The following is a 15,479-nucleotide window of genomic DNA, read 5'->3' as shown; positions in this document are numbered from 1 at the left end:
GAAGATGAGTTTTTGGAATTGCCTGAACCCAATGTGTTTCAATAAAAATGTGCTCATTGGAAAGCTCAGGGATGTAGAAGGCCAAATACTACCAGTGCTCCTGACCATAAGAGGCAGTTACTTCTGCCCCAAAAAGCAGGTTTATTTTATTCTGGGGTTGTTAAAATTCAATCATATAGTTAACACCTTAGTTTTTATTACATGAGTCTTTGCATCTCAATTTGGCATACCTGGACTTCCCAAGATGGAAAAATGCACTGGCTTAAGTCTGTTAGTCTTCATAGTACTCACAATTGTTATTATCAATTAATAAAGCAGCATCATTAATTTATATTACAATATCATAAGTCTGAAAATGTAGACCCCCTTCTGTGAAGAATGTCCCAGTAAGTTATATCTCTCATCTTACAAGGTTAATCTTACACCATGGCAAAATCACCTGTTCAGTACTCCCTAAAACGTCTTTCCAGAAAATGCATCCCCACCAACATCCATTTCTTTTTTTCCTACCTGAAAGTCTTCTTAATATCTTCTGCTTGGATTGTCTTGAGAATCTCTTGATATAACTGATGATCAAGTGTTCCTGAAGATGTGGCATCTGAAGGGCAATTTTTATGTGCATAATAGCCTATCAAAATTCCAAAAATAAACAAAATGATGGCTGTACAAAGTATTTTTAAAAGGCGGCAAAAGGTGCAGTGGTTGCTCTTTGGTGCAGATCTTGTATAGCGGGTAGCATAGTCAGACTCTTCTTGAAGTCGCTGAAACCTGCCTTTGGGTGAAGTTGCTGGTTGAATGGAATCAAGATTGAGGTCTGCAGTCTCTGAACTCTCCAGGTTCTGATTCTCTGCACTATCTAGGTGAAACTGGTCAAAACCAGGCTCCTCCAGTTCCTTTTCCATGTCCCACTCTAAGTCAAGGGCAGTGGCTTGAAGGTCATCATTGTCCAAGTACTGTGAATGCCCTGGAGCTCTTTGATCTGCATTGACTTTTTGATAGGCCATCTTCTTACCTGTGAAAACAAGAAAGATATTGCTTCTTAAAATAAATAATAAAGAAAAACCCCAAGGTAAAAATAAAACAATAAACTGTATGATGTGTCCATAAAATTTTAGTGATTATCCACAGAAATGCATTGCCCCCATGGAAAAATCACATATAAGTTAACCATGTTTTGCTATCGATGTTACTGTAGGAAAAGAAGATATTGTATTAAAAATAAAAGTATATGGTACTTGGTAGAAAAACTTATGAGAACACAAAATACACACACACACATACACATGTACAAATTTACCTTTGAAGCTCAAGAGAATAAGTCACAATGCACAGTTGCATTGAGTGTAATGTATTCAATGAAGGAAATATTTATGCTTACTCATTTTCAAAATCATTATTAAGAAAAAAACAAGGTATGAAAACATGCTCAAAGTCACTAATCATCCGAGAGATGCAAATCAAAACAACAATGAGGTACCATCTCACACCTGTCAGACTGGCTATCATCAACAAATCAACAAACGACAAGTGCTGGAGAGGATGTGGAGAAAAAGGAACACTTGTGCACTGCTGGTGGGAATGCAGACTGGTGCAGCCACTATGGAAGACAGTATGGAGTTTCCTCAAAAAGCTACAAATGGAACTCCCATTTGACCCTGTGATCCCACTTCTAGGAATATATCCCAAGAAACCAGAAACACCAATCAGAAAGGATATATGCACCCCTATGTTCATAGCAGCACAATTCACCATAGCTAAGATCTGGAAACAGCCTAAGTGCCCATCAGTAGATGAATGGATTAGAAAACTGTGGTACATCTACACGATGGAATACTATGCTGCTCTAAAAAGGAAGGAACTCTTACCATTTGCAACGGCATGGATGGAACTGGAGAGCATTATGCTAAGTGAAATAAGCCAGTCAATGAGAGAAAAATACCACATGATCTCACTTATTCATGGATAATTGAGACCATTATAAACTTTTGAACAATAATAGATACAGAGGCAGAGCTGCCTCAAACAGAGTGTCAAACTGCATCGGGAAGGCCGGGGAGGGTTCGGGGGCGGGAGGTAGGGGGGTAAGAGATCAACCAAAGGACTTGTATGCATGCATATAAGCATAACCAATGGACATAAGACACTGGGGAATAGGGGAGGCTAGGGGACTGTCTAGTGCGGGGGGAAAAAAGGACACATATGTAATACCCTTTGTAATAAAAAATAAAATTTTTAAAAAAAAGAAAAAGAAAAAAACAAGGGCAGAAGCAATAAAACTGCAGTTTGGTAGGTGAAGGGGAAAGAAAAAAAAAGACTCCTGAACGATTTACATTGACAAAGCTATTATTAAATGAAATTGCTCTGCCTATATAGCAACTCTATAGAAATACAAGAAGAAAGATACAGTATACCACATAGTCATGAGTAATCAAAAGGATTAGAGAAATTTAAGGCTGCCACAGAAGACCATGATATTCCATGGAGTTATGCAGTTAGTGACATGAATTGGCCTCACTAATTGAAATTTGAATAAAAGTCTTGGATGGCACCTATCCCCCCAAAAAACAAACAAACAAATCCCCTTTGCTGGCCTAGGAGAGTTTGGTTTCATAACCTTGCTACAGAAATGGCAGATGGAGGTTTTCCTCCCTACACAGTCTTGGATGACAGTTTGTAGTATCCTGCAGAGAGATATTAGGATAACTAGGCTAATTAACTACAAGTGGTCTTCAGTCTGTATTCAGTAACCCACTTGTGTGTTATGGTTGCAGATTAAGAGAATTTACAACAAAATTTTCCGTGTATTAGGTATGTCATCCCAGCTGGAATCTAAGATCCCTCACTATGTTTTATGAGTATTCTATGTACTCCACTGTGGATAAAGAACAGAGCTCACCTGACAACTGATTATCCAATTGCCTAATAGCCAGTGGTTGACAAATAAACTCTAATGAAAAAGATACAAACAAGGTCTTTATAAAAGGAAGTGGCATGATGCACAGAATTATGTGTATACACAGCGCCAATCCTGGCTGGCAGGAGCTCATGAATTAAAATATCCTGAATGTTTAAAAAAGTCCAAATATAATTAAATATTAAACTTTACAAAATAAACATTGTAATCCTGACTAGATTCTCATCTACTACCCTATGAACTAGGATTTCCACTTACCTAGAGTTGAGTCAATAAAGATGAAAATCTAAGGCATGTCAGGTAGTGGGACAGGTCCCTATTGCTCAAGCAAGGAACACTACAACCAGAGAAACAAATACATAAACAAATAAGTCAAAATATGCAAAATGGAAGGGAGAATCAGGAATGATTGATTCTATAGAGAAGCTGAGAAAGGATTTCCCAAGTGACCTCTAAGGTACTTATAACAAAAGAGAGGAGGGCATCCTGGCAGAGGGAAATCTATAAGCAGGCAGAATAATGAGAATGCATAGTGTGTGGACCACCTGAAAAGACCAGAGTAGTATGCTGTGGCTAAAGATGCAGCACACGAGCCAGACATTTAGAGAAAAACTAGGGAAGGTGATCTTGGCCAGAAGGTTTAACGTCTTTGCAACACAGGGTATTCCTCTGTGAAATGTGTGTGATAATAATATAAATCTCAAAGTGTTGTCATTAGAATTGAGACAGTGAACCTAACACATCCATTGAATGCTGCATGGGTCAGAAGGGACATTTCTAGTATTAGAGAAGGGAGGATTGCCAAAGATTGCTGGAAAGAAATAAAAATTAGTTCGATAATGCAGAAGAAATTATATAATTCTGCAAGATATTGTAGAGAAGAGGAGGAGGTTGCATGAAATTCATGTACACTCACACACATACATATATAATAGTATATATATTAATCTTAAGGTAACTGCAGTTTCATAAAAATGTGAGATGGAAAAGTTGGTGGTAAATTTTTGAATATTCCACAATTCAACTTATTTAAACATACATTATAAAATACTGCAATTTCTTAGCACTAGTCATTCTTTTTTTTCCCCTGTTTGGCTTAAACATCAATAAATTCCTGTTATCTTGACATGATATTATGATATTATTTCTTTAATCACTCAGTTCATGTATTATTGATTAATTTACTTAAACACAGTTCCGCTGTGGCTTTCTAGATTTTTTCCTCTAATTTTAATGACTCAAGTGTCTTTCTCTAAAGCTTTTTCAAAAATTGAATTACAGAACATAGTTTATGTTGAAGGAAGACTTGACACATAGGAGTTACTACTAAAATGTGAAATCTCTAATTCTGACCTCTAATATGACCATTCAAAGTCACTTCTCTACAAATCACTCAGAAAACAACTGCAGTGATGAGGCAGAGTTTTCATTTCTAGCCTGACAATAGGCATTCCATCACATGTACATCAGCAATTTAACGCTTTTCAAATATCAGACAGAGCCATCAATTAGAATGTAATGCAGATACAGATATTAACTTCTCATTATGATGGATATCTACCTGACATCCTTACTAACACTTTGAACTCATTATGCATTTGTAAATTTTCACTAAATTCTATCTTCCCGGAGAGCAGCATCTGAATCAAAGGTGAATGGAGCACTTGATGTAACAAAATCCAAGTATTTCAGGAAAATTACCAAGGAAATAAGTATGTGATAACATGTACAATAAACTATTTTAACTACTTATTAGTTTAAAAATACATATCCACATTTGTTTCAAATTGTCTTGCTTTTAAGGGAAATGGGATAGCTTTTGCAAAAATATAAATCTCTGTCCTCACAGTTTTGTTTCATTTAATCCATCAATCCACCTAAAAATAAAACTGAGTGAAAAACTACTAAGCAAATAAAACTTTGATAACATATTCAATTTTGAGTGAGAACAAATTATTCCATAAGTCCCACAAAGAATGTAGTGTTCTTTAAAATACCTATGTCCTGTGAGAATGGTAAAGGACATATCACATTTCTTTCACCAGAACATTTCAATTCCCAACTGTAGTGAAAATATTATAAAAAGAAATCTTCAGCAAAATCAGCATGTCTTAAATATCATATATTATGCCATTTGACCATATATTTTCTATTACTGACTCACAAGATTCATTTAATTTATACTGTCATAGTATCTTACAGCTACTCCACATGAGTAATTTAAAAAAAGATTTTGAATCTACCCCATGAATCTTTCTCTAAAAGACAAGTACTTTGGCATAGGGCAGGTCATAGAAACTTGTGGCATTTCTTTAAATAGGAATATCCATAACATCCTTAGAGTCTATATTGTGCCACTGGTCTTTTCTATAAAGAGCAATTTTTAGGAAAAGTTGAATATATTCTCCATGTTTTCAACACATCTTATTCATTTAGGTTGGATTCCTTCCCACCCAGACCCACGCCAAGGGCTGAATTGTTTTTGAAATTTAATATACTAAAACATTTACTTTTTATAGAGAATAGTTCCCTCTTATTTACAGAGAGTAGTTCCAAGACACCCCATGGATACCTGAAACCTCAGATAGTATAATACCATATATACACTGAGTGGCCAGATTATTATGACCACCTAACGTTTTAGGCAAATTAGTCATAATTTCGCACTGAAGTTGCTAGAGGGCCAGACCATTATAAATAGGGAAGCAGATTGTTTACCATGACAGTAGAAGTGACTTTTTTTTAAAGATATGGGTAAACAACGCAATTTAACAGCCTTTGAACGTGGGATGATTATTGGCGATTGTAACCATGGAGCGAGTATCAGCAAAACAGCTGAAGGGCTGTTCAAACACCTTTGCTGTCTGCAGTTACCAAGATAAAATGTCTCCAATTCGCACAGGAACACAAGGATTGGACAGTCAAGCATTGGAAAAAAGTCATGTGATCCGATGAGTCATGTTTCCAGTTGCATCATGCAGATGGCAGAGTGAGAACTTGGCGGAAACAGCATGAAAGCATGCACCCCACATGCGTGAGTACAACCCTTCAAGCTGGTGGGGGCAGTGTTATGGTTTGGGGTATGTTTCCCTGGCATGATTTGGGCCCTTTACTTCATGTGGAATAATGTCTGAATAGCACAACATACCTAAGTATTCTTGCTGATCAAGTTCATCCTATCATGTTGATGGCGTATCCCAATGGAGACGGCTTCTTCCAACAAGACAATGCGCCATGCCACGGTGCGCCTATTGTGCAGGAGTGCTTTCAAGAACATGAGAAGACTTTACCTTGCTTAGGTGGCCCCCACAATCACCAGATCTCAATCCAATGGAGCATTTGTGAAATGAAGTTAAAAGAGCCATCAGGCAGCTGGTTCCACAACCATCAAATCTCACAGAACTGGACGGTGCTATTCATCAGGCATGGTGTCAGGTTCCTCACATCACCTTTCAACATCTCGTGGAGTCAATGCCAAGAAGAATCGCCGCAGTATTGAAGGCAAAAGGTGGCCCAACGAAGTACTGATGGGGTGGTCATGATAATCTGGCCACTCGGTGTGTGTGTGTATATAGTCTTCATTCCTATGATAAAGTTTGATTTATAAATTGCCACAGTAGGAGATTAACAACAACTAATGATTACAGAATAATTATAACAATATACTGTAATAAACGATACATGAATGTCATCTGTCTCTCAAAGATTTAATTTCTGACAAATTTCCCAAAACATTTCCATCCACAAATTTAGTGCCTTTTCCATCTTAACTAAGTACTTATCATTCACTGTAGTCATTACTTTTGCAGTTTTGAGCTACAACGGAAACACTAGCACAGATTTCTTTTTCCTTCTTCACAATGTCATGAATGGAAAATTCATTCTTAATGTGGATTTTAGCAACTTCAGCAGTTACAATTTTTTTCTTTCCTTAAGTCAAGAACTTTCATAATTTCACTTAAAGGAAGCTGTTAACACCTTCTATTTGGTATATGCAACTTGCCTGCATCACTACTCTTGCATTTTGGAGCCGTTGCTATGGAAAATAAAGGTTACTTGAACACAAGCACAGCAATGCTAGGACAGTCCATCTGATTACTGAGACAGCTACAAAGTGACGAACAGGCGGGAGCACCTACAACTTGGGGAGCCTGGAAAAAGGGAAGATTCACTCTCAGGGAGGACAAAACAGACAGCCATCAGATTTCACCACTCCACTCAGGAAGCCATATAGTTTAAAACTCATGAATTGTTTATTTCTGAAATTTTTAATATTTTCAGATCACAGTTGATGACAGGTAAGCAAAACCATGAATAAGGAAAGGCTACTTACACTTATCCCTTTATAAGGAAAAAAGCAGATTCTAATTGAACTAAAAGACATTTTTTTTCTAGGCTATTATAGGCTTAAATCAATAATAAAAAACTTTGTATTCTTACTGAGCATATGATTCATTTAAAAATAAATTGATACCTTGAATGCCTTTTTTCACTATTTTTACTGGGTGAAGCAATATAAATTATACAAAAATAAAAGATGGATACTGAAAAAGGCTAACATTTTAACTTGTGAAGTACAATCGCTAGCTGCTGCAGAACAGCCTTACACAATGGATAGCAACTATTTTAGATGGTAAATACATCTTACAAAAAAATTTTAACATGTTATATATTACTAATGCTATTTAAAAATATAATCATAGTACTATTATTTTCTTGCTCAGCAATTATAATAAGGAAGTTTGTTATGTAATGACCTGGTCTTATCAATCTCTCAATTAGTGGACTCTATAGTCAGACTACCTAATTGGAATTCTTGCTCTGCTATAGAATATATACCAGTTATTTAATATCTTTATGCTTAGATTCCACATTTGTAAAATGGAAATAATGACATAAATTATTGAAGGTGCTTATAACAACATCTAACACATTTAATTGATTCACTAATAAAGGATCACTCAATAATTTTATAGAGTTTAAGAAATTGGAAATATATGGAGCATACAATTTTATTTTATTTTTTAAATATATTTTTTATTTATTTCAGAGAGGAAGGGAGAGGGAGAAAGAGACAGAGACATTCACGATTAAGAGAGAATCATTGATTGGCTGCCTCTTGAACACCGTACACGGGGATCAAGACTGCAACCCAGTCATATGCCCTGACAGGAATCGAACCGTGAACTCCCAGTTCATAGGTCAATGCTCAACGAGCCATGCCAGACAGGCTGGAGCTTACAGTTTTGAAGTATAGCTTTGAATAAATCAAATTATGAGTAGGAGACTTAAGTTTCAATAACAAGACCTGGAGATAATAAGAAATGCAGTGATGTACTCAAGCACTTTTAAGAGTGGGAAATATCTATTAATCATTAGCTAAGGTTCAGGTAGACGAAAGGAAAGTCTGGCTAATCTATAATGATAAAAGTATAAGATGCTAATTAGACCGGGCAGCTGAACGACCTTCCGGATGTCATTCTAGACAAAGCTGAGGTAGCGGGGGCCAAGGCAGAGGTGTTTAGGGGTGATCAGGCAGGCAGGTGAATGGTTAGGGGTGATCAGGCAGGCAGGCAGAGTGGTTAGGGGCAATGAGGCAGGCAGGTGAATGGTTAGGAGCGAGCAGGCAGGCAAGCAGTTAGGAGACAGTGCTCCTGGATTACAAGAGGGTGCAGGCCGGCTGAGGTAATCCCTGCCCCGGTGCACAAAATTTGTGGCCTCTAGTGTTATATACAATGCTATTATTGCATTTGACTTACTACCACCAATTCTATATGTTTTTGTTGCAGAGTTAAATTTCTTGTTAGTCTAATTCCAGAAAACAAAGCAACAATAACAAAAAAAAAAAAAAAAAAAAGCTTTTCCATAATGCTGAAGAGTTCAGTTTAATAGTTCTAGGAATTAATGATAATTATGAGTTATAAATGTTTGTTGTAGAAAGACATGTTTGTCATAAGTGGTTGACTTGATTTATTGACTATGATGATACCAATAGTATTTTAACTCAAACAGTGTAGATCTTATTAGAATTAGGAATACATCTAAAGACTTTCCTACTAGAACAATTCATTTTATAAGTTAAATAAATAAATGGATCTGGTAGATTAACTTTAAAACAGAAGGCAGGTTCTCAATTTCCTATGACAGTTCTATGATTGAATCTTTATTGTACTATGGGAAAAAAATATTCATATAGCATTTCCTAAAGCTTTGAATGTCAACTCATTTGCTGGTTTGAGCAGATTGATTTGAGGCAAATGCTTTCTTAGAAATGTCAGTGCATCATCGAAAGGTATTCATTATGCACCTTCGTGCACTGTACTTTAGATGCTGTACCAGTGAACTATATGAATGCCCAGAGGAATTTTTAAATCTAAATTTGACTATTCCTTATAGCCTAAAAAGGGTTGACATACATTTTTCAGTATGAACCTAGTTTGTACAAATAAAGCCCATATTTGTGGAATCCATTTCTGTTGTTGAAAGCTTTAATGGCCTCAATTTGAAAGCAGGGCAAAAGATAAAACTATAAAAACAGTAATTCAGAAGACTCTATTCCCTGACTTAATTTTCCTGTATAATGAGATTTTTTTCCATCTGGTTTTGTGAAATGGCCCTGGCAATTGCTATAGTGTCTGTAAATGCATTAAGAATTTCTTATTTAATTGCAATGCTGTGTGTCAACTGCATACAAGAAATGACAATAATTATTTGTTGTTCATGCTTCACTAATTGAAATTAGAGTGTATATAAAGTAAAGGGAACCTATTATTTGTGTTTCATTTTTAGAAAAAAAATTAGACAAAGCCTACTCTTAAATTCAATAGCGCATTGAATTTAGCAGATAATAAAGTTGGAGAGTATAAAACTCACTTTACTCTGGGGCCTGAGTTACCTTGATTCTAAATGATATGTAAAAGGGTACCCTTATAGCATGCCAAATTAATGAGCTATAAATTGCAAAATGCAGTCAAAAACCATTTGAGGGAAAATTATTTGATGAAATCCAGCAGGTTTGTGTAAATTTGTTTTATATTGCTTGCATATGTATGACCACCTGGCCAGTTCCCTGAGTGGGCTGCCTTTCTTTAGGTACCTGCGTGCAATTGCAATTACTGTGTATAACGCACTCTAAGTGAATCGTTAATTGGGCCCACCTGGGTTCCTGTATTTATGATAATGTTTTTCAGTATTAGATGATGTATTTTAATTTATGATTTGGCAAACAGAATAATTAATTTAAATGAACTAAAACAATACAGTATACTCTGTGTTTCCTCATCGGGTAGTTTGAACATTTAGTTTTATTCAGAGTATGTATCATTCAAGTTGAAGTCTCACCAACATCTACTTTGGGATGTGCAAACAGGTCCAGTTCCTGCATGGACTCCTTTCCTGGTCCTTTTGGTGTTTTGATTCTACCTAGATCCTAGAATATCTCTCTTTTTTGGGGGGTGGGGAGGGTGTGTGGTCATCATTTCCATTTATAGTAAAATCGGTAGAAGTACTATATTTATCTACTTCTACAATTATTTACATCCTTTCCACCTTCAGAGTATTTGAAGTGGTTTATGTTAGAAATGCACACACACGAGATAAATGAAACCACAAAAAATAAAATAAAGAAGAGCAGAGTAGGAAACAATTCTGATAGTCCAGAAAAAGGAAGCCACTATAACTGAGTTTTCATGCCATTCTGGACTTCCCTGCAGTCAAGGCAAAGACAGGCATCTGCAGGGTCTTCTCAAATCCCATCAGCCTTCGCCTGATCTCACTTGCTTATGTATAAGGCTGTTAGTCTCAGCTGAAGAGTTTGCCTTTAATTCTGTTTTTTCTAATTTATCTTTCTTTGTAGTCCCAGATTTCCATGTTGGGATGAAACTTTCCTCTATCCAGTCAGAGAAATCTATGAGTCTCCCTTATTATTTCTTACAATTAGATTTGGATACATAAAAGTAACAGGATTCCCATGCTATGTTATCCAGAATTACATGCTAATAGATAATTTATTGAACCCTTAAAATGAGGCAGGATCCACTATAATGCTTGGGCTTTACTTACATTATGTTATATCTATATATATAAAAGCTTAAGCGACTGTTTGACCCTTTGACTATTCGACCGTTTGACCAGTTGACTGATCGCTATGATGCACACTGACCACCAGGGGGCAGACGCTCAACACAGGAGCTGCCCCCTGGTGGTCAGTGCGCTCCCACAGCCAGAGCACTGCTCAGCTGACTGACTGGCACAGGGCTCATGGCTGGCCGCTGCAGCCCAGAGACTGCAGCAGAGCAGCAGTGAGCCTACGGAGTGGCAAGCGCAGCAGGGCTGGGATGAGCAGGAGTGGCAGGCAGTGCTGGACTTCAGGCCGATCCCTGCAGGCCACGCCGAGGGACCCCATCAGTGCACGAATTCATGCACTGAGCCTCTAGGAATCAAATAATCTTACTAGTATTATTCCCATTTCATAGATGAGTTATCTGAGGCTTACAGGTTAAGTCATTTCCCTGAGTTCTCACAGCTAGTAAGTGCAAGCCGCTGGAGTATCACAACTGACCTGTCAAATTCCCAAACCTATTCTTTTAAAAATTATAACCCTCAGACTCTTTAAAAGTCCCCAAGCTGGCAGGATGTTAACAAATTCAGATCTTATTGGCTTATTTATCCCCAGTTATGTCACAAATGTGACCACAAGCACTGGGAGTCTCTGCCTTTCAATCTGAAAGTCCCTATCTTGAAGCTTAGATGTCCAAGGGTTGCTCTGACTCCAGGATCTCGGGGATCCTGTTGTTTGCTCTCCACAGAGCCCTGGCAGGCATCACTGCTGCCCAGCACTGTGGTGTTGAATAAGGGCGAATTGCTTCCAAGAACATTGCTGTGAGGAAAAGACCACAGCCTCTATTTTAGATCTCTTCTTAGCAACACTGGCAACATTCCTCTTTTATCCCACTGCTAAGGGGACAAACAACAAAACAACTCTGCTTAGAACTTGAAAGCGACTGTTCACATTCAACCTGCTTCTGACCTGTTTTCAGCTACAAAAACCCTTTGGTCCATCCTGTTCTACTCCCCACTATGTGTGGTTTACTCCGGCCTGAGAGGGCTTTAAGGGTGTCAAGAGTTAACACATCAATACAAACACCACTTGGCTCTTTGAGAGCTGTCTGCTAGGAGAAACCTCTTAGCTTAGTAGAGACACTGCAATTTTCCATCCTTTCAGCCCACATGAATGATCTTAAATTGCTGCTTTTTCACTATGGCGTTTGGATTTCCAGGAATAGATGAAGCTATTATCTACTAAGCACTCCATCTTTCACATTTTTCAAAGGTACTTTATTAGTTACATTTTAAATATCTTTATGCTTTGTAGTATCAACAGATTTCTACAAACTGGAGGGGCTTTATTCTAAAATTCACATCACTGTGTATCCTAAAACACTAACACAGGAAGACTATTTCAGGCCCAGAGCGGTAACCCAATGAATGCACCGGATCTCTGTTTTTCAGTTTACAAAATCCCCATTTTCATAAATCCCCATTTGACTTTAGAGTGTTATTACAGAGAAGTGTTGATATATCATGATACTGAGATTAACCGGTGGGAAGGAAAGCAGCCCAGAAGTACATGTTGGTACAATATGTTTATGCTCATTCAAAATTTAGTTAGGAAGAAAATATGTATCATAGGAACGACCTCAATTTTACACTGGGCAAAAGGTCCAAAGGTAAGAGCGAAATGTTAAAAATTTACCATTCATACTGTTAGGCCATGAGCTGAAGAAAATTAGAATTGGTAATTTAACTCAAAAGACAAAGAAATTCATTACAGTTAACAGCATGATATGCTCCTTATAAGATAAATATATATATATTCACTTAATTTGGGGGCTAACATTAGTTTAAGTGAATTATTATGTTTTCCTAAATAATAGGAATATATTAACGGTAAGAAAACTAAGAATTGTGCACCTTCCTATTGAAAACTGATGACAAAATCAAGATTGTAATACTATTAAGAATTATCTCAAGCAACAACAAAAAAGAGAAACAAATTGCCCAAGATTTTGCTATTCTTTCTTACTTTAAATGCCATATTAAGGATATACATATATTTGAAGCTAAACAAAAATGTTCTTCTAGGCTCCCTGCTGATACAAAAATGAAATTATGTCTAAAAATAAAAGTGACAAACCATTATTTTAAAGTAGGAAATTCAAGTTATTTCTATAAGTGACCTTTCCTTATGTATGATAGTGCTAGAAACTGTTAACCTTTTCAATAAAAGAGAATGTGTTAAATAAGAAAAACAGGATGAAAATACTCTAGCAATATATTACATTTGTATGACAGTTTGACATTAAGACATTAAATTTTATTAAAAATTTACATACATGCACATTAATAGTTTTGGGTAAATTAAAGCAACTAAACAATTTACCAAAAGCTAGACTGGGTAATGCTTATGTCATTTATATTTTATTTATGACCAGGAATATTATAAAAAATGAAAGACCTCCAATGGCACATAAAAGTAGTGCTGATATGAAATTAAATGTCAGGCAAAAGGCAAGAAAATGCAATATTCACAAAGACATTAAATGCAAAACATTTAATAGAACTTTTATATAATTGACACCATTGAAAGGTAGTTTATAATAATACATTCAAAATGTTTAAATTCACCTATCATTTCAATTTTAATGTCAAATATTACTTTACTCACATGAATTTTAGTTTCTTTTCTCATTTATTTTTTTTCTTCCCATAATACATCCTTTCTCTTATCTTTATATTTTTGGTCTCACTTCACGCTTTCCCATTATTTCATTTTTACTTTTCTACTCTATTTCATTATTGACGTCTCATAAATTTATTGAAAAAAAAAGCTGGCTAAATATATATATTGAATGCTATATCTTAAACTGTAAGAAATCAGTGGATTTTTAAAATTTGAAATGACCTAATGACCAAACCAAGGATTGTTTGCCCATTCCAAATATGACAAATCTTGAGTCTTCAAAATAATAGTAAAATTCAACTTATCCTTAACCTGCTGCTGTGAGTTCTCTTCTCTGACATGTCGTATGAAGAACTAAAGACCATTCTCCCTAACATTTCTACAAAGGCACCCTTCAGCTATTGTGATCAGTGAAATATTTCATTCCAATCATCCTCTACAACTATCACCTGTATATAGTCCCCAAACAAAATCTCTACATCTCAGTCATACCTTAGGAACCAAAGCACTCTTTTACTTTCCTTCCTTTATTATTATTTCCAATCCTGTGAAGTGTGGAATTCTCTCATGGTTTCCTGGGTAATTTAAAGCACTTGAAAGCCCAACATAATAGAAATATTATAGTTTCCACGTGAAAGGGAGCATATCTTTAATGATATAGAAAACCAAAATTAAGGAAATAGGAACATACGTTGCAACACAAGTTGTAAATAATAGATAACTTTGACTCATTTAATTGAGTTAAAGTGTATAGTATTAGGGAAAAACAGCACATTTATGTACCACTATGTACCCTCTGCTTATGTCAATTCATTTAATCACTGGAACGACAACGTCAAGTTACCATTTTGTCCTTCTGGTTTTATAGAGAAAGGCAAAGAAGAGAGAGTGGAAGCCCCTTGCTCTAGGAGTTAAATCCAGGCAGTGTGGATCCAGAATTTGTGTTGTTATCCAGTCTGCTGTGTTGAGAGAAAACTAAGAAAACTATCACATGAAAGCCACAATAAAAATTTTTTTTCTGTAATCTCTATCCCTATGTAGCTTCCTTAGAGTCTTTTAGAGGAAAAGGGAGCAGAAGTGAATACCTCTCACATTCACACAGAGATATAAGCCGCCACTCTCTAGCCTCAATAAACTCCTTTGTGGCTTCCTCAAATGTCCTTTACATCCAGCCTGATAGCTACTGGCTGCCTGTTTGTAATTTTAAACATTTTTTAATTTTTAATTTTCAATAGAATTTTTCTCTTTGATCTGCTCCCAAGAATTATTATTCATATTTTTATTATCCAGAATTGTTTACAATACTTCTTTGCCCATGCAAATGTTTGTTGGACTAGTTCATAATTTTGACAATCTCTTAATAATTAACAATGTCGAAGATGGCAGCATAGGTAAACACCGGAAATTGCTGCCTCTCACATTCACTTCAAAAATACAACTAAAAGACAAAACGGACATCATCTAGAAGCACAGGAAGGCTGGCTGAGTGGAAATTCTACAACTAGAAGGAAAGAGAAAAGCACACTGAGACTCAGAGGAGGTGCGGAAGTAAAGTGCAGAGGTACAGAGGCCCACGTGGAAAGGGCTGGCAACTGAGGACATGGTTTTCTTTTTCAATCAGGAAGGAGACACACCTCCCACTCTGAATTCCAGTTCTGGGATAGTCTCTGGCAACCCAGACTCATACGGGGAGAAACTGCACTGTCTGCAACAGGCATAATTCAAGGGCAGCTTTCTCTCAGAGGTGCTTGCAGCAATTACCTCGAGACACTGAGACCCGACAGGGCCTCTTAGGGCAGGGCTGAGGATCAGCCATAGCTGTTT

General features: G+C 36.5%; 1 protein-coding gene across 1 annotated transcript in view; it reads right to left on the bottom strand.

Annotated features, from left to right (window-relative positions):
- Positions 1 to 510: 510 nt before the first annotated feature.
- The window catches only part of NAALADL2 (N-acetylated alpha-linked acidic dipeptidase-like 2), a gene marked incomplete at its 3' end in the record, with an annotated part of 185,988 nt that continues 171,019 nt past the window's right edge, over positions 511 to 15,479 (bottom strand). Inside the window, exon 2 of the mRNA XM_006764128.2 lies at positions 511 to 1,012. Within this exon, the coding sequence (XP_006764191.1) occupies positions 511 to 1,012 (502 nt within the window). The remainder of the gene's footprint in view (positions 1,013 to 15,479) is intronic.

The sequence above is a fragment of the Myotis davidii genome, unplaced genomic scaffold, assembly GCF_000327345.1.
Source record: "Myotis davidii unplaced genomic scaffold, ASM32734v1 scaffold115, whole genome shotgun sequence".
Classification (NCBI taxonomy): domain Eukaryota; kingdom Metazoa; phylum Chordata; class Mammalia; order Chiroptera; family Vespertilionidae; genus Myotis; species Myotis davidii.
Note: the sequence above shows the minus strand (reverse complement) of the source record. Positions and strands in the feature narration are given on the sequence as shown.